This window comes from Syngnathus leptorhynchus, chromosome 14 (assembly GCF_054491065.1).
Source record: "Syngnathus leptorhynchus isolate UIUO chromosome 14, UIUO_Slep, whole genome shotgun sequence".
NCBI classification, from domain to species: domain Eukaryota; kingdom Metazoa; phylum Chordata; class Actinopteri; order Syngnathiformes; family Syngnathidae; genus Syngnathus; species Syngnathus leptorhynchus.
In genome coordinates, this window is record NC_141208.1 from 9,594,052 (window position 1) to 9,616,962 (window position 22,911).

At 44.7% G+C, this 22,911-nt stretch overlaps 1 protein-coding gene across 1 annotated transcript; it reads right to left on the bottom strand.

The window, feature by feature from the left end:
• Positions 1 to 3,492: 3,492 nt before the first annotated feature.
• On the bottom strand, positions 3,493 to 14,041 carry LOC147046539 (angiomotin-like 2a). Its single transcript, XM_085930270.1, has 10 exons — positions 13,058 to 14,041; positions 10,932 to 11,673; positions 10,028 to 10,196; positions 8,085 to 8,319; positions 6,828 to 7,123; positions 6,544 to 6,719; positions 5,762 to 5,863; positions 5,478 to 5,677; positions 5,229 to 5,351; positions 3,493 to 4,633 (listed from the first exon to the last, which is right to left on the bottom strand). The coding sequence occupies exons 2-10, from the start codon at positions 11,606 to 11,608 to the stop codon at positions 4,548 to 4,550; spliced, it is 2,064 nt and encodes a 687-aa protein (XP_085786396.1). The 5' UTR covers positions 11,609 to 11,673; positions 13,058 to 14,041; the 3' UTR covers positions 3,493 to 4,547.
• Between the last annotated feature and the right edge of the window lie 8,870 nt (positions 14,042 to 22,911).

Genomic DNA, 22,911 nt, shown 5'->3' on the forward strand with positions numbered 1-22,911 from the left:
ACAAGATGAAATTTAAAAATATGTAAAAAAAAAAAACATCCATTTGACTAATTAAAAAGGCAGCCTATCTTATCAACACTCCTCACTGCACTTAAATTTGTTTCATTACTGAGTTTGCAACATTTTCTGCTCCAATTTAGATTGCTCAGCGGTTGGCCACCTAATTTACAACATTTTGCCCAGAGTCCGACAGTCAAACAAATCCCACTATTCCCATAATGCTACCAACAACACACATGCAGTTACAGTAGGATAACTGCAAGGGGCGTCGTTTACCAGCTTTATTAACGATTACGGGTTAATGATTTATTTTAGTTACTAACTTCTCACCCAAATCAGATGAGATTGATGAAAGCCTTCCTTGTGTGTTATTAAAGGCGATTCTAGCAATAGACTCGAGGCTCATCTGTGTGGTTTCAAATACATGGCTACACAGAAGGCAGCAGTGTTATTCACAAGTGCCCCCCCCCCCCCCCCCCTGGCCAGCCACGTGCTGTGTTCAAAACAACTCCTGTGTTTGAGGCTGTCATAAGAGCGATGGCATTCCCGGGAATGCCGAGAGTCTCTTGAACCTGTACGAGAACAATGACATCTTAAGACAAAGAGGCCATTCAGGGGAAGAGTGGTACCTCGAGTGTCACAAAGTTTGGTCTTGGTTTTGTTCTGGGCCTGCTTTGCTTCATTCCACCCAAGATGAATCGGAATGTGGGTTCAATGAAATCGTGAGACCATGAAGGCATTCTGGAATGAAATGTGCTGCCCGGTGTCAGAGAGAGAGCAACGAATAATTTCACCATTGGTGTGCCTTGAAAGGAGAATTGGAATCCTCTGCAATGTACCTCACAAGTGTAAACAAGGAGATAACAATCTCGCTCCAATTCCTTTCATGGCTATTGTGCTACGGAAGAATTTCACATATGACCGGGCCAAAGAAGGACAAACGTAAAAAAATGTTCTTTTTTTACTAGATGTTAGAGTACAATGGAATTCAACTTGTGGCTCCCATCTCAGCGTTAAATCTCACTTCGGCATGGGAAAGAAAGAGCGAGGAGGAGGAGGCGGTTGTGACATGTCAGCTGCCTTTCACCTTCGCTGAGAAATGTTAGCCAGGAACTAAGCAATGTTGTCAGTCAGTCAGGAGGCCAGATAAGAGCACACAAAAGTTCAGAAATAAGATTGTTGCACTTGGCATTCGGCCGGATCCTCGAACCTCCTTCTCAAGCCTCCTCCTCGCTCCAGGTTCCGACCTGTTTGACACGCTCTCCATCTGTTTAGTAACAGCAACAGTGTTGGAGTCTGCTGGACCCAGCGGCGTCCACATGCAGTGTCGACAGGATTACCACATGTCTCTGAGCGATTATCTCGCAGTGTGGAGTGTGTTAGGGGTCATTTTTCTCCTCGGTGAGAGCTGATCATCGTACCTTTAGGATAGTAATAGGGCTCAAGTAAAAGTAAAAAGTCAAACAATGGAATGTTATTTTTTAATTCTTCACGACGTTCAAACAACTTTAGCTTTCTGTGGGATTCAATTAAGTCAGCGCCCAAGTATAGTGATATGTATTGATAAATAGATGCTAGCTAGCTCAAGTAGCACCTTTGGTTTTGGTCATAGGAGTGGATTTGATTGACAGTTAAAAATTAAAGATGCTAGCTCGCTCAAGCAGCACCTTAGGTTTTGGTCATAGGAGTTGATTTGATTGACAATTAACAATTGAGCGGGGCGTGGGTTGACCGCAGTCTGCCAACACTCCCACAGCATCAAAAGCTATTTGGAAATAAATGGTGGTGCTCTCTTTTTCTTTGTAAATCATTCAAATGTAAAAATTATGGCACCAGCCATCATGACCACATTCTACCGTGGCACCATTGAGAGCGTCCTCTCCAGTTGTATCGCTGTGTGGGGTGGTAGCTGCACTGAATACAACATGAAGGCCCTGCAGCGCATAGTGAACACAGCCAGTAGGATTATTCTCACTCCCCTCCCTGAAGGACATTTACACCTCCCATCTCACCCGCAAGGCGACCACGATTGTGTGTGATGTGAGTCACCCCGCTCACACTTTGTTTGATCTGCTGCCCTCTGGGAGGAGGTACAGGATCCCGCACCACCAGACTCACCAACAGCTTCATACTCCAGGCTGTTAGGATCCTGAACTCTCTCCCCCTCCGCCCTCGGCTGCATAACGTCCTGACCTTTTGGGCCGGGTTGGCTGCCTTGCACTACTCTCACGCTACATATATTCTGACTGTCTGCTGTATGCACACTTGCTCCATTTTTGCTCCTCTTATTTGTTTATTTATATTTATTTGTCGCTCTTGTTTATTCATTGTATGTGCCTTCTTGTTTTTACTTTTTGTGTTGTTTTTTTGGATGTTTTGTTATACGTCTTGTCACCGTGGGATAGTGGGTTACGCAATTTCGATCTCTTTGTGTCTTGGCATGTGAAGTGATTGACAATAAAGCTGACTTTTGTTTACAAAACTCTTCACGCGTGTCAAATGTAAGACAACATTTTCATTTTCACTTTGCCGCGACTTTACAACGTCGCCCCATGTTTATGGGCCTTAAACTGATGAGTCACGTTTATGTCACTGTGATGCGTCAACGGCAGTGACGATCGAGGCTCGGCCCAAACCCGAAACCGTTAGGGCGTACCAATTGAACCAAAACAACAGGGCTCCAAATTCAACCAGCTCAAATCCTATCTTCTTGCTCGCCTCTTGAAAATAGATTTTAAACACTCGGAGTGGGTGCAGCCTGGTGTATCAAAAAAAGAAAAACATTTGTGTGTCGGAATGCAGCACGTTGCCGGCGAAGGTCGAGGTACCAGGCGGAGGAATTTCACATAGCACGAGTGGCTAATCCGGAAGGGGCCGAGTGCCTTTCTTTGTCCCATATAAGGTGTCGCAAAGAGAATGCCGAGCACGACGAGCACGCACCTTGCTCAGGTGGCGAGGAGGCCGACCCGAGAACTGACAAGAATGCGGATCTGGTCGTCACGAATGAGGAATGAGTCTGCTTCTCGTGCTCAGCGCTGGAATGAGGATGTATGCTATCAACGTGAGGCAGTAACCACTTGGTGGACGAGAATAGGGAGGATTTGGCACGCTCCGGCTTCTTTTTATAAGCCTGCACCGAAAGGTCACAAAAACATGAGGGCACCCTGGCAATTAAAGGTCATCCTACTCATTTTTAATGAGTCGAGGTTGACGTCAGGTCAAACCACTTCCAATTCTTTGCCCTGACCATTTCTTGAACAGATCGTGGGAATTAAAAAAAGAAAAACAATAATCAGCCAGAATAAACTTTAACAGACACCAGATTGATGTTGATCGTACGCCAGGGAACTGCTCGATTTCAGTCCAATTATTATAGTGACGTCGATAAATGACATCGTTGATACCTTTTAAGCACAGCACAAGTGTCTCCTTGACTGGTCGACTCATCGTTTTTGTGAGCACCGAACGTAGCTGGAATGATTCCAAAGCAGCTTTTGTAAATTCAAATATTTTATTGCTTTATGAAATGTCGAGTGAAATTCAGCTGTTAAAACCTTCACAACGCTGCACAGTTTGACAGAAATGACTGCTAGAAGTCAACACTCGCTCGGTTGTGTCCAACTTTTTGACTTTGACCGCGATTGTCGGCACATAACTTAAAAAAAAAACAAAAAAAAACATACATTAACTCTTTGGCGTCCTGGTCAAAGCACTCTTATTATCTACAATAATAATAATACAGATCTCTGAATAAAAATATACTTAATAACAATAATAATTATTATTAACCTGTGTTTGTTAGTTCAGAACCTCACAGTAAACACAAAACACGTTGTCGTTTGTCAAGCCTCCCCCAAACGGCATTCGGACCAGCCGAACGGTCGCACGAGGGGAGAACGCACGCTAGCTAACCAGCTACAGCTAAGCTCAAGCCTCCTCACACACATTTACAAACAACATCAGGTCTGTGTCAGTTTGGTAAAAAAAAAAAAAAAAAAAAAAAAAAGATACATTTATACAACAAATCACATCAGTTCACGTGTATTGTCGGCCTCAGCAGAACCAGCTGCCAAGACGTCGGAAACGCGCAAAACTCGAGTGACTCAACAGTGTTTCTGTCATAAATTAGTGAGCAACTGGGACGAAATTGAGGTTACTCAGGTTAACAAAACAAAAAAATCCACATTTTGTCGGTGGGTTGGGAATGCTGAATATTTACAATATTTACAGTAAGAGACACGGCGCATATTTGGGAAGTTAAATACGCAGCTTTGTCATTCACTGGATTGGGGAAATTCAATTGGAAGGAAGCAGCAATTTTATAAATATGTTGGCCTCCACACGCCAAGCTCCATCCAAAATACTGTCCAAGTACCTAGGAAGAGTCCTGGGCCGACCGACCGCCCGCGGCCACGAGTGAGAGCACAGCTCTTCCTTGTCAAAAGCAGCCCTGTTTCTTTTCTTTCCCAGCCTCTTACATCCGATATCTTCTTCCTGTGACAGACTTCACACATTTTGGGAATTCTTCCTCACACCGTTGGCTCCTTTTAGATAAAGATCTCAACGGCTTCTGACTCCAACTCCTCGAGGCCTCTGAAAGGGTTTAATAGCAACTTCTTTGGCGTTGTCTTATCTGCGGAAAAATTGGATCATTTCTATTAGGAACCGGGAGAAATGGCCATCTTGCCGCCCCAAAACCTAAATCAGTTTACTCAACTGGGAAGACCAAACCAAATTATTGCTCAATCATTGGTACGGTTACATTTTGCCAGCCAGCCTAAGAGCTTAATTGCCCAAGTTTTTTTTTTTTTTTTTTTTACAACCTACCGAAATTGCATTCTTCCGTTGTCTGATTACGTGTACAAATATGTTGAGAACAAAAAAGAAAAAATGGGGGATGGGAGTAAAAGCGGAGGTCGATATGCTATCAGTGACTTAAGGTTAACAACAGCTTTTCCACACTCCAATGGGATTTCGTCGGCAAGATGCTCATCATTTCTTAGGCGCGCGTACGCTCCAGATGGCATCTCAGAAGCCACAGCGCGCTTTAACAACAAGAGAGGCCATGGCCATCATGGCCAACAGGCAACTTTTTTTTATCGTGCTGATTCCAAAAACGTGCGGTAGTCCCTCATGCAACACTTAAAGCAACATAATTTTTTTTTTTTTTTTAAACGCACAGTGAAGTTCCTTGTGTTTACGAGACACATATTTCAGTGGTTACTCACCGGCGCTGAGCTTGCTGACGCTGGCGGCCTCGCTGCCTTCTGTTGCTTCTGTCTGCAGTTCCAGCGTGTTGGGCTCCGACTGAGCGGAAAATGGCAACGTCTGGTCGTCGGACAGACTCTTACCTACGGAAATGATGTCAGGATTTAAATCGGGAGGTGGAAAAGTAAACTCGGCTCAGAATTCCTCAACAAGTCATCTTCTGTTAATCCAAGCCTAAATTAGGGATCAACATGGAAATGGCTCCTCACCTCGACTCTTTGCTGCAGTCTTGGCTGTAAAAATGGAGGGCGTGGAGTAGGCCAGCCTCAGGGGCGCCCCCCCGGCCACACTCAGGAGGTTGGTGCGAGGGCTCTGCTCGTCCTTGCGCCCCTGGTCCTGGTGCAGCCGCTGGGTGAGGATCTTGATCACGGCGTCCTTTTCCAGGATTTGAGCGTAGAGAGCACGGATCCTGAGAGACAAAACGGAGGATGCACATCAGCTTCTGGCTAGCATCGTAACATTAGGCAAAAAGCTTCTCCGCAACGGTTCTCACCTGTTCTCCATTTCCTGGTTCCTGAAGTCGGCGACTGGCAAGTCTTCGTTGAAACTGTTATTGGAGGAGTGGCAAGGCGAGTGGTTGATGATGGTGGTGTCTCTGCAAAAATGGCCACAAATGACCTTTTATCGCCCTTTGCACTTTTGCAAACCCTCACAAATTATTTCTGTAACAATCAAAGAGCCCTGTACGTGGGAGAGGAGCTAAGTTTTGCCTGTCGTGTTAGCATTAGCAAGAGGTTAGGTTAGAGATATGATATTTATGAAAAGGATTGTCATATCTTGTAACATTTAAACATAAGATATTTGGTTTTCCTTAAAAACTAGTGTGTTTGTTTTTCAAAATTAAAATGTATTTACAATTTCAATGGTAAAAAAAGGGATTTTCCTAGATATGTATATATATATATTTTTTAACTATTTCAAATGCTAAGTTGCATCTTCAAGCATTTAACTTAGTGTGCTATGTTCCACAGTTGTCACTTTTTCTTGTGGGTTTTTAATGTGGGTCATGTTTGGTTTTATTAGAATAAGAGGCGGTGTCTATAAAAAACCTGAAGCGGTTTGTTAATCACCAACAAGATGGACTTCACACACTTCTGGTTTAAGCTCTTAAATGTCATGTGTACCTTGGCTTACAAGCTAGGTTATTGTGTTTGTTTCTTTTTACAATACAGTGAGTGCAGATTTTTTTTTTTTTTGTGGAGGGGAATTTTGGATTATCATTAGATTTGTCTGTATTAAGGTGTTAAAAAAATTGGTAGACAGCGCGACGCGTACCTCTGCGCGGCAGCAGTGGCGGCCACCTCCATGGCAAACTGTCTCATGGTGCTCTCCTCCAGGTACTTCTGCTCCCAGCGCACCATGTCAGCCTCCAGCGCCAGGATGCGTTCTTCGCGCTCCCGCAGACGCTCTTGGAGGGAACCCATGGTCACTCCAGGTGGTTGCGACTGGCGCTGTTGAAGAAAATAGCGGGACTTGTGACTTTGCCATCCATATTATTGTCTTTCATTGAGTTCCCGAGCAAAATGGCCGAGCGTCGTGGCTAATCCGAGCTAAACTACCTGCTGAGCCCTCAAGCTGCGGAGCTCCTGCTCGAGGCGCGTCCTGAGCTTCATCTCCAAGCTCTCACGTTTCTCACAGGTGGACTGCAGCTGAGCCAGGGCGCTCTGGAGCCGCTCCACCTTCTCCACATAGGCCCTCTTGCGCCTCAGCTCCTCCTCCAGCTGCCGGCCTCGCCCCCGGGCTGCTTCCAGGGCCTCCTCCAGCCTCTTACTGCGGACGCTCTGCTCCTCGGCCGCCGCCCGCAGTCGTTCGGCTTCGCGCTCCATTCGCTCCCGTTCCGCGTTCTGCTCTTCGTCTGCCAGGGAAGACAAAATCATCATTAAGAGTCCACAACACAGACTTTCAAAATGTTTGGGTCCAGTGAGTTTCACAAGACCCCCCCCCCCCCTCATAATCTTCATTACAAGTAAACACAATTACCATGTGTGTCTAAATGCCACATAAGTCATTAAATAATATAAAATAAAAGAGGTATCTTAAGTGAATATTCAAACTATTCCGGTCATATTTACGGGGTAAAGGATTTTTTTTTTTTTGTCTTTATTCATTGTTTGTCTTTATAAGGAAGCAAACCTGTGCAAATGTTGAGTTTGACACCCCAGTTTTAGAATCTCAAGAATCTTTTCCCTCCACCCCAGCAGAATAAAAAATTCTCCACGGTGGCCCGCGTTCATTTAGCAAAGCACTTGCTGAGAGGACAGAACGAGGGAGAAAGCCACCCCATCCCTTTGACCCACATAGCGAGCGAGCGCTTTGGCGTTCCTCAACGAGGCCTCACAAACACCGACGCTCGACTATGACTTGATGGGGGGAGCACCTCAACAACAGGAGGCTTTCCTGTCACCTCATTTCACTTCAAGAGCTGCCTTGAATTTTCTAAAGCCTTCCAAAGAGGATATGGAGGTTGCGCAAGGGAAATTCCTGAATGTGTGCGTCATATTAGTCCAATCGAGAATGTTGATTATAATGGAGATACCACAGCGGGGTGCACACGCAGATTTTTAACATTTTAACCCAAAATGTGAGAGTGCCCGAAAAAAATCGAAAGAAAATGGAGGAAGCTCAGCTAACTGTTAGCTTAGGTAAACAGTCTCAATTCCTGCTACATAAACGGTCTCAATTTCCGCTACAAACTGTTTCTAAACACACATTTGTAATTTGAAATATTAAACATATTAAATGTTGGAGATCAGGGATGAAAATAAAACCTCAAGATCGCTCAGAGCACACAGTAAGTATGACACTTTGGAACTCACTTTGCTCCAGGAGCTTGGCCATGATATGCTGGTTGTGATCGGCCACCTGCACTTCTTTGGCCACGTGCGTGCGGGCATTTTCCAAGTTTTCCTTCAAGTCTCGGTTGAAATCCTGCAGCCGGCGGATTTCGTCCACCAGCCTCCTCCTCAGCGTCTGCTCCAGAGTCTCGCGCTTACTGCTGCCCTGCATTAGTTTCTCATAGGCCTCGGAAATGCGCTGGATTTCCTGCTCCAACTGGGAGGAGGACAGAAATAGACAAGGAATTTTTTCGGTTAACCTTCTGACCTGACAGGGAGGAACTGGAATGCTGCTTTTGTTGTTATGCAACGCAGAAGGGAGGTTCTCAAACTGGGGCCCTTAACATGTAGCTTGCGGGGTCTACAAAATAACTAGCGATGATTTTTGTTGACAGTAAAATAAGCATACTAAATTCCATGTTCTGGTATAAATCTTTCTCTTCTTTTTGTGAAAGTAGACACATTTTGAAACTTCCTTTAGCATGTTTAACCGACGTTAGTATGAGGGTCTCAATGGGGGGAAAAACAGGTACCCAGAAAGTTGGAGCGACATGGAACATAAAGTATGTATGTACTTATGTAAACACATTTCAATTTGTGTGTTTGTGCGCACATGCTAGATTTCCCAGAAGGAATTTAAGGCCGCACCACTCCCTGTGAGACTGATTTGTATCAACATTCTTAAGGGCTGATAGCCGCCGTTCACACAGGCACGCACGCACGCACACACACACACACACACACACGCGTGCACACACACACGCGCACACACACACACACAAAGAGCAGCACACAGCGGCCCATGGCTGCCAGCTCAAGGAAGGTGTGCATGCCTTTGCCTGCCCTGTGGAAATGTCCCCCCACCCCCCTCCAAAAAAAAACCCGGCATCCAACGTCATGTTTACCGAGAGCTGTGGCCTAAAAAGAGGGGAGAAATCTTTCCACCCCTGCTAGTTATCATTCTTTTCAGCTGAGACAAGGCCAGAACCATGTGACATAATGCCGCAGATATTTTACAGATTGGCCGAGGTACTAAAAAAGTTGTTTCCACTGCGGTACACACAAGCCACGTTTTCCAACCAGGCGGAGGCGGTGCTGTGAATAGATTAAAAAAAAGGAAAACTGAAAAGGGAGGACAAACGAATTTGTTTACAGATGACACGGCTAACCATTTCTCCACATTACACAAACATGAGATGATGTTTCAGGAACATCCAGTAATTGGGCCTTTTGTGACCTTAATTTGCGAGGGCGGCAAAATGTGGCTCGACCCGATTCACATGAGGATTTGCAATGGTAGCTATTGAACCAGACTCGTGGTTATCGGCCCCAAGCATTTTCTGAGAAGCAGCTCCATCTTGGACAGCTGTTCGACTGCCAGAGCCAAGCCCAGCAAGCAGTTGTCTCGTGGCTGCCACCTCGCATAGCGCCGAGCCCCGCGAGCCAAGGTCGCTCACGCGCGTGCCATTGTGTGCGCACTTGCTTTGGGGCCATATCGATTTTTCGGGGCCAGCAACTGCAGGGGTGGTGACCCGCACACAGCTGAGGGCGAGAGGTTGGGATGGGGCGGGGCTTGGGTGGCAGGTGGCAGCCTGCTGTGAAATAGTGAAAGTGCTCTTTTGTTCACAGCCATCTGCTCTTTGTGCACTTTGTGGACTTTCTGGCTTTTGACCCGCATTAAATGCCAACACATCATTTCTCTACGACGGATGGCAGAAACGCAGTTGGTAAAATGTGAATTTAGGAGTAATGCCAGTTTGCTTTTTGAGGCGCTCGCTATAGAATTTCTGTTGCGGTAAACAAGAGAGCTTGTTTTTCCGTCATGATGGAAACCCAAAAACGGCTCGTCGTTTTGGACCCTTTCGTACGTTCCACCGTTAAATCCATAAATATAAACTTTGAGTAGCCAAAATGAAAGAAGTCACCTTCTGAATCCGACCGGTTTTCTCCCGGTGAGCCTCAAGCTCTTGCCTTAGCCTCTCGTTCTCCATCAGCAGCAGCGCCACTTGGTTGGGCTCCTCCAAGCCAGCATGGGGCAGACCGGCAAAGGCGTCGTAGCAGGAGACGTCCACCGGCGGCCCAGACTGGACGTACCTGGTGGTGGTGGGGGGGGACATTACGTTAAGCGACACAATCCTGGATTGGAGACAAGCCAATCACTGTATGAGTGTCGGGGCCAGTCCGGAAACTCGAAGGCTCGGACAATACGGTCTCTATTCCGGCTCCTTGGTCGTCAGACGCGCAGGCTCCACTAAAGAATGTTAAGTGAGGAACTATACTATTTTTAAAAGCCAAAGTCAGCATGTAAGGTGTTCCAGCCGCAGCATGCCAAGTCTTACAAATATCTTTGGACCAGCGCTGTTTTCAAAAGACGGAAAGTATGAGTCAAGTAGAAAGCATTTGCTACCTGGGGACTTTCCACATCACGATTCTAGAAACCATCAAAAATGTCGATCAAATATATCACATTCATCAGCAAATCTGATTCTTATTATTTTTTTATATTTCTACAGACACGCTTTCAAGAATCAGAGAAATCAGAGAAACAGTTGGATTAAATCAACCGGCACTATTGATTGCAGAGACCCCGGGCAGATTAGATTGACATGGCAACACAACACACAAAGGCTCAAGTGTGATTGGACAAAAAGTCAAACCTACTATTTTGGAAAGGTCAAAGCAAGCATGTGAGGTGTTTCAGCCACAGCATGCCAAGTATTACTGGTATTAGTGGCGCCTTTGGACCGCCGCCATTTTCAAAACAAGGATCATATGACTCAGGTATGCATTTACGCAACAAAGATGCCACGTCATGCCGCTTCTTTGTACCTGTGCTGCGGGGCCGGCGCAGACTCCTGGGCCTGGTGCAGGATAAATCCTTGTCCCTGGACAGGAGCCGAGTACTCGGGCGGAGGGTGGCGTTTCTCCGCCGCCCCCCACTGGGTGTGGTAGGCCAGCTCGGGGTAGCTGTGAGAGGCGCTCTTGACCGCCTCCACCTTGGCCGCCGCATCATTCCTCTCCAGAGAGATTTGCATGCGCTGCTCACTGAGGGAGCGAGCATGGGCACACTTGTGCTCCGTCTCGTCTGCCTCCTGGTGAAAGGCCCCCTCGCGGGACTGCCCGGCGAGGCTGGGCGGCGCTGCCCAGTGGCTCGCCAGGTACTGAGAATGAGCCTTGGCTTGCTCGTATGTCGGCAGCTCCTCGCCGTGGAGCTGGTAGAGCTGAAAGGCGCTCTCAGAGTGGTGGAAGTCGCCCTGGTGCTCCTGGCCCTGGGGCTCTTGTCTGGCCGAGAGCTGGGGGAACGGAGGCTCCTCCTGGGTGAGACTTTCCAGAGAGGAGCGGGGGCTGCGGCCGATGTCGCCGCCGCTGTTGCTGCCGCTGCCTCCGCGCAGGGCCTGCTGCTGGATGGCCAGTAAGGTGCGGGTGTCCGTCGGGTTTCCGTAGCGAAGCTGCTCCTGGATCAGCCTGTGCAAGACCATACCGGACGGCTCCTCGGTGGAGGTCATGCCGATTGTCGCTGAGGATTCGCTTCTTCTGCTTTCTTCTGATTTCACACGATCACCTGTGAAACCTACAGATGGTGAGGAGGTGGTTGAGAGGTGGCATGGCTCATGACAGAATGTGACACATTATTGAAGCAGACAGGTGTTTTCACAAAGCAAACACATGATTACAAACTCAAGCAAATCAGACCATGACCTCAATTTGATTTGAAGGCATCACAGTGTGAATACAAAGTGGTCTGGCTTTGAACTGTTGCTGAAACAGATACTCCTTTTTCATAGCAGCTAATAGCACTAAAAGCGATCTGATTTCAGCCCCAAACAGAATTAGCCAAGTTGGGAAATAGGCCATATAAATTGGTTAGACCCTTCTGAAGGAATCCAGACCCGCAAAACCTCCAGAAGTGGTTTCAATCAATTTGACCCGGGCTCCTCTTTTAAGCAACATTGCAACTGATCAGACCATCCAAAAGCAAAGCGCAAAGCCACCAAAAATGGCCACAATTCAGTTTCAACTCCATAAAATAGTTTGCCTAATATAGACAATGTGAACACACTGTAGTCTAAGTTCACTTTGCTCCGAATGACCACCAAATTGATTGAAAACTAGGTCATCGTTCTGACTTTGAGGTTGTGCTGACCCCATTAAAACCAATCTGACAGTTCAAAAGCAAACTGGACCCAGATTACATCCCAAAGTGTTTTCTGTGTATTGTGAACAGAAAGTGGCCCATGTTCACTTTGCCTCGAGTCCTTTTAATGAGCTTGCCATGCCAAGCCAAACCACAGAATGGAGATTCTTCTTCAATTCAGATTATGTACATAGTTTCATCTGTGGGGATCAGCTGTTTATCAAACAGATGAGGACTCACAGCGCCAACATTAAAAATAAATAAATGAAAATGGAAAAAGCAGGAAAAAAAACACAAGAGAAATACAGCCATATTTAATTGTATTTATCTGATATTTTTCACATTTATTATTTTTAATGTTCACATTTATTTATCTTGAATTATTTTGATTGTATTTATTTTTATTTTGCTTATTTTTTATTTTTTATTCCATTTTTTATTGTTTATTCCATTTTTTATGTAAAATTTCGATTAAATTTTTATATTCGTTTTTATTTTCATTTTATTCATTTATTTTGGGCAATTTTTCTACACACTCTCAACAGCGACAACATAAAAATGTGGAGACTTTTTCCAGGCAAGAAAAAAAACGCATGCGGCCAAAATTCCAATCTCAGGAGGGAGTAAAAACGAACAAAAGAAGCCCTGGCCTGCGGTGATCTATTTTACTTTTACTTTGTTTTAATTTACCTTTACTTACTCCATCTTGCTTTGAAATCTCATTTAGGCAGTAAAAGAAAAGTTAGTGTTTGTCGATTGTGTCGATAGGGGGGGGGGGGGGGGGTAAAAAGTTATAAAATGAGCAGAAAGTCAGTCTTACCAGCTCAGGCTCTCATCCTAACAACGAAAAATTCTCCTCTGCTTTTGGTGTTAATCCCAACTCCGTGTGCGTCTTTTTTCTTTCGGTTGACTTTGAGGAACCAAAACGCGCGTCCTCCCCTTTTGCTGCTGCTGTGTAAAATACTGCTTATGCTTCTGCGGGGAGAAGCAGGCGGGCCGATAATAAGCCAGCGGGGAGGAGGGACCGAGCCGAGAATGCCAGGAATGTTCAACTGGAGCTCCCTCGGGGGATTGGACGTGTAAAAATCAGCCAGCGGGGGAAGAAGGAGAAGCAGGAGGAGGAGGAGGAAGAAGAAGAGGAAAAGGAGGAGGAGCTTGCTGGGCTTGGAGAATAAAAAATACGTTTGCCAAGCTGTGTGTCCGCATAAATGTGGCAGAAGTACTCACGTTAAAGTACAGGCGCTTGTTTGGAAAAAAAAATCTAGTTACAGTAGAAGTAACGATTACAGTCATTTTGAAATTAAACAATTCAAACTGTAGGCTGGCCTGGCGTGTACTTTTTAAGTTTCACACGTGTAGCGTTCCGGCGGACGTCAAGTTGACGAGAGTCTATTACTATTTTGCTCCTCAAGGACGAAAGAAAGCGCACGTTTATGACGGTGTCAGTGTTTCATTCGAGACAACACGCAACTATTTACTGCTTGATTGGTGCATCCCAAGGTTTTTTTCTATTTTTTATGACGGGCTTTAAGTGATGGACGAGGAAATAGTTGAGATGTTTGTCATAACAGACCAGTCACGAGCTGACGTCCACGGAAAAAATGCACGTTTTTTTCCGCAACATTCGGATTTTTAGCAGCCCATAGAGTGAAAATTCTCAACGACAATGATGTCATTTCACAACACAAACGAATCAAAAGAATTCACGGATATAATCTATTCATGAGCGAGTCCTACTCAAATGTAGTGCCAAGTAGGCCACGTGATCGAATTGTTTACAGTACGTGATTACTGGTCCTTGACGGATGATCTCATTAGAACCAAAAATCAATGCGCCTAACGAGAAAAGTATTGAAGCGGCCTGTTTGTGCGCACGTGCCTGCGCGCACACTCTTGGCCTCGTTTGTCCCTGATGGTGGACTACGCCTCTGGGCCATTTTGTCCTCCATTGTGCTATGCTTCCTGTGAACTTCCAAAGGAATGCAAAGGCTGACCCTTTCAAAAAGTCGCTCTGGTGATCTGATATACAAACTGAGGCGTCACAATAAATTCCTCTTGGTCTCAAATCTTAAGATTTACTTGCACCCCACACAGATTGAAGACATCCACTGCCCAAACATGAAGGAGGCTCAGTGATGTTCTGGGGCTGCTTTGCTCCGCCGGGAACGCGAATCTTTTGTCCACATGAAATGAAAACGCAGTGCGGACATGGAGAAGGTCTGCCCGGTGGGTACGGACGTGTTAAACGTGTTCACTTTTTGTGGCTTTGGTGGAAAACACAAGCACAAGCAAAGTACATGTTGCACAATTGGAAAGGCTGCTTCCAGGTCAGCTCTGCGGCCCAGTTTCTCTTCCTCAAACAGAGGGAGGATCCCATGACTAACTGCACTTTTGCACTTTAGAAGGGACAACTGCTGAATATTTTCTCACATAGTCACAATTGTGTGTTGTTCACCTTTTGGGGAAGCTTCCACTTGACACAAAATTCACAGATTTGTGAAGGACCCATGGCTGAAATTGAACAGGAAGTCAGCCATTTTGGTTGGAAGTGGCAATCAAACAAAATGCCTGATGGGAATTTCACTAAAGAATCTGATATTTGGTGGACATGTTTGTCATTACAGGAGACTTCAAACACTCGAGAATCCATGCATGGAAGTCAGTCAAACAGGAAGTCGGCCATTTAGGGTTGATGCAGCAAGTTTGGGTAGGCTTCATTTGACAAACGCCTACTAAGGAATCTGGCCAAATCAGAAGCAGAAGCGACGTGCTACATTGTTAAGATTTATTGGCCAAGACATTTACTGTCAACAAAAAAATTACCGTAATTTTCGGACTATAAGTCGTGTTTTTTTTCATAGTTTGGGTGGGGGGGCGACTTGTACTCAGGAGCGACTTATATGTGTTTTTTTTCAAAAAAATTTACTTGATCATTAACACATTACTTACTAGTACAGTTGATCACCTCACATATTGTTTTTAATACACTGAAAACGAACAAAGCAATTCACACTTTAAAGCACAATATTCAAGTTCATGAAACAAATAAACAAAACAAAAACAAAAAACTGAAAAAGAAATATAGTTATTTTCAAACTAAACTGAACGAGGGTGATTTAAATTTCACCATTGGCCGTGACGCAACAACTGGGAGGGGAAAGCGCTGTTTTTTTTTAGTTTTTAAAAAGCACAGGTCTGGTGAAGAGAATTTAGTGTGGTGATGTAAAAAAAAAAAAAACAGTAGGGGAAGCAATGCAATTTAGGATGCAAGCTTTGCTTGTGATGGACAGCATGCGAGCACACATCACGCCAGACATGCAAATCACGAGTCCGACGGCGCGCGTACGCGGCATTGTTTACACGATCGATGATCGATGTATTTTATGATTTGGAGTGACAGATGGTTTGGTAATATTGTTGCTATATGATAGTTATTTGAAATATACTTTATATATCGTTATATGGGTCTGTGGAATAATTAGACATGCAAATCACGAGTCCGACGGCGCGCGTACACGGCATTGTTTACACGATCAATGATCGATGGATTTTATGATTTGGAGTGACAGATGGTTTGGTAATATTGTTGCTATATGATAGTTATTTGAAATATACTTTGTATATCGTTATATGGGTCTGTGGAATAATTAGACATGCAAATCACGAGTCCGACGGCGCGCGTACGCAGCATTGTTTACACGATCGATGATCGATGTATTTTATGATTTGGAGTGACAGATGGTTTGGTAATATTGTTGCTATATGATAGTTATTTGAAATATACTTTATATATCGTTATATGGGTCTGTGGAATAATTAGACATGCAAATCACGAGTCCGACGGCGCGCGTACGCGGCATTGTTTACACGATCGATGATCGATGTATTTTATGATTTGGAGTGACACAGATGGTTTGATAAACGTGTTATTTATGTAATAATCATTTGAATAACTCTGAATGTTACGTTAGGCCCGTTCTCAGCCTCTCGTTTGTGTATGTCACGTTAGCACACCGTATTGTTTAGCCTGTTGTTTTTGGTGTTGGATTTTGACAAATACATTTGCCCCAAAAGTGCGACTTATACTCCGGAGCGACTTATATATGTTTTTTTTTACGTTATTGTGCATTTTATGGGTGGTGCGACTTATACTCCGGAGCGACTAATAGTCCGAAAATTACGGTAAGTGTTTATTTCTTTACATTTAAAAAACTAAACGCAGCCATGTATGTCACTTTGGGCTCATGTTGTTGACATACTCCTCAAATCATCTTTGCTGCTTTGAGATAAGCCACATGAAGTGGAAAATGAGCTGAAACCACAAGACGCCCGCCTAAACTCGCTCACATTTGTTTTTGTTCCTTTTGTCTGCCAAATAGTTTTGCTTCCATTGCTTTATCTCTCGCCTTTGAGGAAGGGAGCGTTGCGAAGATATCGGAGCGGTGGGCTTGTGTGGGAAAGATCCAGGGCAAAATAGACAGCGAGGCGACTTGATACGGCCCGATTGGTGAGGAATGTAACTGATAGTGTTGGAAGGACTGGGATGGATTCCTCTCTCCGGCTCTCACATCTATGTCTGACTTAGTCATTCACACAATACACAATGAAGGGTGGGAAGGTGGGTTGGGGGGTGGGGGCAAGGTGTTCTAAAGCCAGGCCCATATCCTGTTCTCAGAAAACGGCAGCCCAGCCAGCTTCCCATGCGTTCATATTTCACAACAGCTCCGATTCTCATCCTGGTGTGTGTACGTTTGAGTGCTTTTGGGAATTGGAAATGTGTGTGTGTGTGTGTGTGTGTGTGTGGGGGGGGGGGGGCTTGAAGTCCTGTTGAGTAGTTGAGGAACGTATGCGTGTCGAAGCAAGTCAACTTCCATGTATTCCCAGGGAATTTCCAGACATTCGCAGACTTCAAATTGTGACTCAAGTGTTGAGTGTGTGCGTGAAAATAAAACAGATGTGCGGCCGTAATGAGGTCGGGTCTTGACGAATAGGCCCATCATTCCTCGCTCAGCTTTGTGAGTCACGTAGCCAGTTAGCACATTAGCTTCTTAGCATGGCACAGGAGGTGAATTGAATCTGTCCGCAACATCTCATGGCGACCAAGGCATTCAGGAGAGAAATGTCCTGTATCTGAAAGCTTGCTCTTGGTTAGCTTGCGGGGCTGCTTTGCTACATCCCGCACTGGTTGTCTTGAACACACAGCAGCCAGCACTGTCCACTCAACTGGAATTTCCACATTTTTCCCCTCTCTGGCCATAATACCTGAGATGCCTTTTGTTTATTGAAGACTAAATTACTATCTCACCTCTGTGTGTTAGCACAAGCACCAGCGCTAACGTCAGCGCTCAGACACATATGGACTCTGTTAGCACGTACTGCGTTCATCGGCTCGACTCCCCGAGCATGTACATCTGATGTAAATTTCCCCTCCGAGCACACATGGGTATTTTGCGAGTGTCATAGCAACTCTATTGTTTTTACCCCCCCATCCAAACAAGCAATATGCAGCCTCCGCTCGGAGACGTCTTAGTCATCAGGTGAATAGAGCGTCACTGTCATGATCTCTGCTGTTGTCTTTGACTTTTTTCCCGACAAACTCAAGACAACTTCTTATTGCATACCTGGTGTTTGAACGTTGGAAGACGGAACAGGGAGTTGTGCAAATTAATATTACTAACAAGATTGCAGTTAGTTAAATGACATTCTTCTATTGCTGTACGCAGTTTTATCCATCCTGTCTTGCCCTGTTTCATCCTGTCCGAACCTGTTCCATGGCACACTTTTGTCCTATTGTATTCTGCCTTGTCCATTCCTCCCCTGTCCTATCATGTTCTTTCCTGTCCAATCCTGCCATGTTCTTCACTGCCTGGACCTGAATTGTCCTGTTCTCCATTGCTAAAGTTATCTGAATACATGCATGTTCCACTCATGCAGCTCAAGTGTAAATTAAAATTTGCCTTTTTTTTTTTTTTTTACAGCCTCTTAGAATAGAACAACAGTTTTTATATGAAAGTGATCCATTCAAAGGCTCAAGTGGTTCCAAGATGGAGGGCACACATGTTGCCAAAGAATACTTAAGAAATGTATCAGCTGTATCAAGGCTTGTGTTATCTTTTGCCCCGGAGACAACACGCATACCGCAGTCCAATGACACAGCAATAAGACATGACAGCCGTGTCCCAAAAAACGACCTGCCTCCCAGCCCCTCACTGGGCTGTCCAGGAGGTCACCAGAATGCCAGCCATTCATTCGCCCCCCCCAGGCATGCATGTGGACCCCGCCCCACCCACCCCTGGCAAATAGCTATCTGTGCTCCTCTGCTGCTGAGCTTGCACAGAGCATGTGATGGCCATTGACACGCCGTGTGATGTGAGAGAGAGAAAGCCAGTGTGTTCGTACCTTGCCAAGCAGTTCTGAAAATGTATCAGAGGCTTTTCTGTGGACTAAGGCCGTTTCGTTCCTGTAAAAATAAAAATGTCAGATTGAGTAACACCGGTGAGGCATTCAATGTCAAATATTGATTGTGCAATCAACTGACTGTTGAGAAATGTGAAGGAATTAGGTGAAATTGTTTAATACAAATTCATAAGATTATGTTTGATCATTTGTTTATTTTAAACCTTTCTTTTGGGCCAGGAGGGCATTCCAATATTGTCCCAAAACCCCAAATTGTTCCAAAGGTGGACAGACCACCAAGTGGCCCAAATCGTGACACATTCATGCTTTCATTTGTTCAATTTTCAGAGTCCTGCGCTGGCCTCTTTTTAGGCCAGCAGGGCCGGAAAATGTTCCACCCTCATAAATACCCTAAAATGCTGATTTTCTTGCTCACATACTCATATTTGCCACGAGGTCCAGAAAACCATCGTCAGTGGCATAATGGAGGAACCAAAAATTGGCTTCAAATGTTTATTCTGGTACCTTTTGTAAGGAATTGTGAGGCTATTTTGTTTTGGCAGCAAAATAGATCAAACATGGCTTTTCTTTTGCCACCCAAAAAAAATTAATCAAAATTTTCAAGCCCTTTTCATGCAAAGAGAGCCTCTATGCCCGCATTAGCCACACTGCATCACTCACTAAAATATGAACAGATAACTAACAGTGTTGTGTCAGCATCCAGTGCGTTTTGCATTAACGTTCTGGTCAGATTGCCAAAAAAGTCAAGTGGCTTTCTTGTCTTCCAGACGACCCCCATCATTGCTGTCTGGAAGTGCTGATGATTCAGCTGGAAGATATGTTGGGCCCCGTACACAACCACACAAAATGGCCCTTGTGTGGACGACAAGGAGCGCATTGTCTCGTTCTATTTTTAAAAGATGAACGGGCAAAGAAAGAGAGATAATTTGATGACAAGTATCCAAATACCCAAAATACATCACGGAGGAGGAGAAAAGAGGCGTTATGCAAGGCCCTGCATACATTTTATCTCTTTTCAATGACGCAAATGGGCCAAGTTGCAAGAGACCTTCCGACCTTCTCAAGAATGAGACAACTTAGATGACCTGAAGGATTTTCTTGTCATTCTGCTTCACCGAGAGTTCCAATTTTCATGACTGTGCTAAATAAATACTGATCAACTCCTTCCAAGAGCATAACTTAACAGCTGATGGTAAAGAAAAAAAAAAAAAAAAACTGATTACAGACACATTTTTCCCCTCTGGAATCGGATTTGGTGATAAGCCAAACGATAGGATACTGTGGAATGCAATCAGAGTTGTCAACAATCTCAGCAATAGAAATAGAAAGCAGAGATAACATTCCATGTGCCGCGCTGCTAGCTTGACACAATTAGCTTAGTGGACATTTAAGAACTTAATCTTGATAGATACTTTTTTGATCCTGGGGGGGATTCTGTAGCATGCAAGAATGCTCTCGTAAATTAAATAAAAATACATTTTTGTTGACTAAGTTCATCACGCTGATATACACTTCACATAGTATCTGTAACAAGATAGCGCTTAATCACAATCTAGTTATCTGCCAATTTTTTTTTCAAATGGACACAATGTCAGAAGTGTGGAAGCAAGCTGACAAAAATCAATCAAAATTGCCCAATGTTGGTCTCCAAAATGTTAGCAGTAGCTGTCACTGGTGAACCTGACTGCAAATTTAGCATCCTAGCTAAAGAACTCAAGTACAAACAAGTCCACTTCCAAGAAGTCGTTTTACTTTTTGACATTTTGGTTTGATGGTGCGCAGTGAGCATCTTAGCTCAGCCATTTGCCGGTTTTGCTGGAATGCTCGACATCTGCCAGCCCGGCTTTCCTCTCTGGTCTAATTGCGAGCGGGTTGCAGGCTCAGTCCACTCCGCTGGCGCTGCTGTCCCACATAAGGAATGCAAACAAGCGGGAAACTCTTCCAAGAATCCACAGTTGAGGACCTTTCCGGAATGTCCTAACGAGGCCGCGCTGGCGTGTTTACGCTTCCGGGCCCATGGCAAACCTGCAATCTGCCCCCGTCGGCGTGTCATTATCCTCGCTCTTTGGTGGACGTGGACAAACGCATTCCTTCTCCCCCGTCTTGTGAAGCAAACGTTTGGATGCAGAGACGAAAGCGAGGATGGTGTTTTCAAATAAACAAGCGAGCCACTTTCAATTCGGAAGCGAAGACAAAATTTGCAATCAAACTTAGTAACGGACAGACCCTGACACTGGAATCTTTGTCTTCATCTGAATAGATTGAAAACTTTTTATATACGTTTTAACAACGTGAGCATGTTGACAGTGTGTTCTCCCTCACCTCACACTATGTTCTGGTCTCCTTCAGATAAAAAAAAAATGTTGCTGGTGAGTTTATTGACTTCACCAGCGCTCTTACGTAACTGTGGAATGTTGGAAGTGGACTGTTGTACTAAATCAACAGATTGTACAATTAAATCAGGACATTCCTGACCAGGCAGGTCTCCAAGAAACAGGAAAAAAAAAACAGCATAGCCAAGCACGCAAATGGAAGGCAAAGCTGCTTTGAAAATGTCTGTAAGCAAGGCTTTGACACAAACGCTGACCGGCGGCGTTTGTTTACTCAACTGCAACTGGGGGGTGGAGTCAGAAAGGATCAAGGTTGCAAAGCAACACCAATGGAGTTGTGCCTTCAAATTATTATTCTTTTTAACCATTCGATGCTTATATTGTAACTATTGCTAATATTTAAAAGCCGTGGCCAGGCACATCTATTGACAACAAATGGCCCAAGGCGTCAGGTAGGCCGGAGACCTTTACTTGCACAAATGTGCTTTTTGAAATCACATTAAACAACAGTAGTTAGATGAAAAGCTGAAACCTTACAAACTTGTCATTACCTGCTTTCGAAGCAAATTCCTCCTCATCAATTGTAGACAGCTCTGGTTCCGAGTCCATCTGCTCGCTTTGTAGAGGACAGTGCTGCATTTCATGTTTAGTCACAAATTATGTTTTGGACACAACATGATTGTTTACAAATATGAACTAGAGTGAGAGTTTGTGAATAAATGCGTGAGAGCCTCGAAAGCCGTTCAGCAACATTACTTTTGCAGCAGAGGAAAAAAAAGGTCATTGAAAAAAAGAAACCGAATTTGTCAAATCTTGTCAAAAACACGGGTCATGTCGTTGTCATGTCACTAAGACATATTTTTATTTCTGTACAACTGAGCTCAAATCAGGTTAACTGTGTGACTGAAAGCTGAAAAGAAGGCTGGGAACTAAAAACATTGAAAAACACCTGGACAAGGCACAAGTGGCTGAGGGAGCTGATAGGAAAACACAATGGGCGGCCAGGTGGAAACCATGAAACAATGACCTCACGAGACAGACGTGGAAAAAGAGAACAACGGCAAAACTACAAAACTAATTCAAAGCCAAAAGATCATGACAGCAGGGTTGTGTTGGACTGCCCCCGGTGGCCAGGTTGTGCACAGAAGGAGCAGAGTAAAGAAATGACCTCTGATGCACTAATTGTTTTCATTCTTTACTTCTACTTAAAGGTATACATGCAAATAAAAATGGATGCTATTAAGTTCTCACAAATTAAAATACATTGTAAAATGTTGTTGCATTCCAGCAGCAGCAGCAGCAGCAGCAGCAGCAGCAGTTTGGCAGCCAAAAAGTAAGTATGTTAGCAGATGTTTGATACGCAGCTGCAATGGCGGCTCGTTGGCCTGAGCTGAGGGATCGAGTGCATACTTGCTCCACATTCTGACACCATCCGATGATCTCTCCTTTCTGGCCTCGCAGGTTTCGCATATACCGAGCGGTGTAAAAATGTCAGGCTAAAACTCTGAAATCGCATGACAAAAAATCCCGCATTTGAGTCTTGGAGGAATTCTCGTGTGATGGAAGCATCCTGTGCATTCATACCTCACCGGATTAAAACCATCTGTTGCCTGCCATGTGAGTGGCAATTTGCTAAACGCTAGATTGTGCAACTGCCATCTGGACGCCAGGACAACTTCCAATGGCAACTCCGGAAGGTGAAGCAATTCTTAAAGCAGATACGGCCACCGGCACCCCCTGACCTCAACCCAATTCAGACACGAATCAAACATACCACGCTGCAAAAATTAATTGCTAAAAACATGCTTCGAGACTTCAATTTCTTTTATTGCAGAATTTTTCATCTAAAATCTAAAACAGACTTTTGTCGTTATTTTGCACAATGACTCAATGGTTGTCAGCAGTCATTGTCAAATTGGATTCCAAG

Coding starts and splice junctions, on each gene's coding strand:
- LOC147046539 (XM_085930270.1), bottom strand. CDS start 11,608: ATGACCTCCACCGAGGAGCCGTCCGGTATGGTCTTGCACAGGCTGATC. Junction 5,864..6,543: donor GCCACTGCTGCCGCGCAGAG/GTACGCGTCGCG, acceptor CCATTTTTGCAG/AGACACCACCATCATCAACC. Junction 5,352..5,477: donor GACTGCAGCAAAGAGTCGAG/GTGAGGAGCCAT, acceptor TCATTTCCGTAG/GTAAGAGTCTGTCCGACGAC.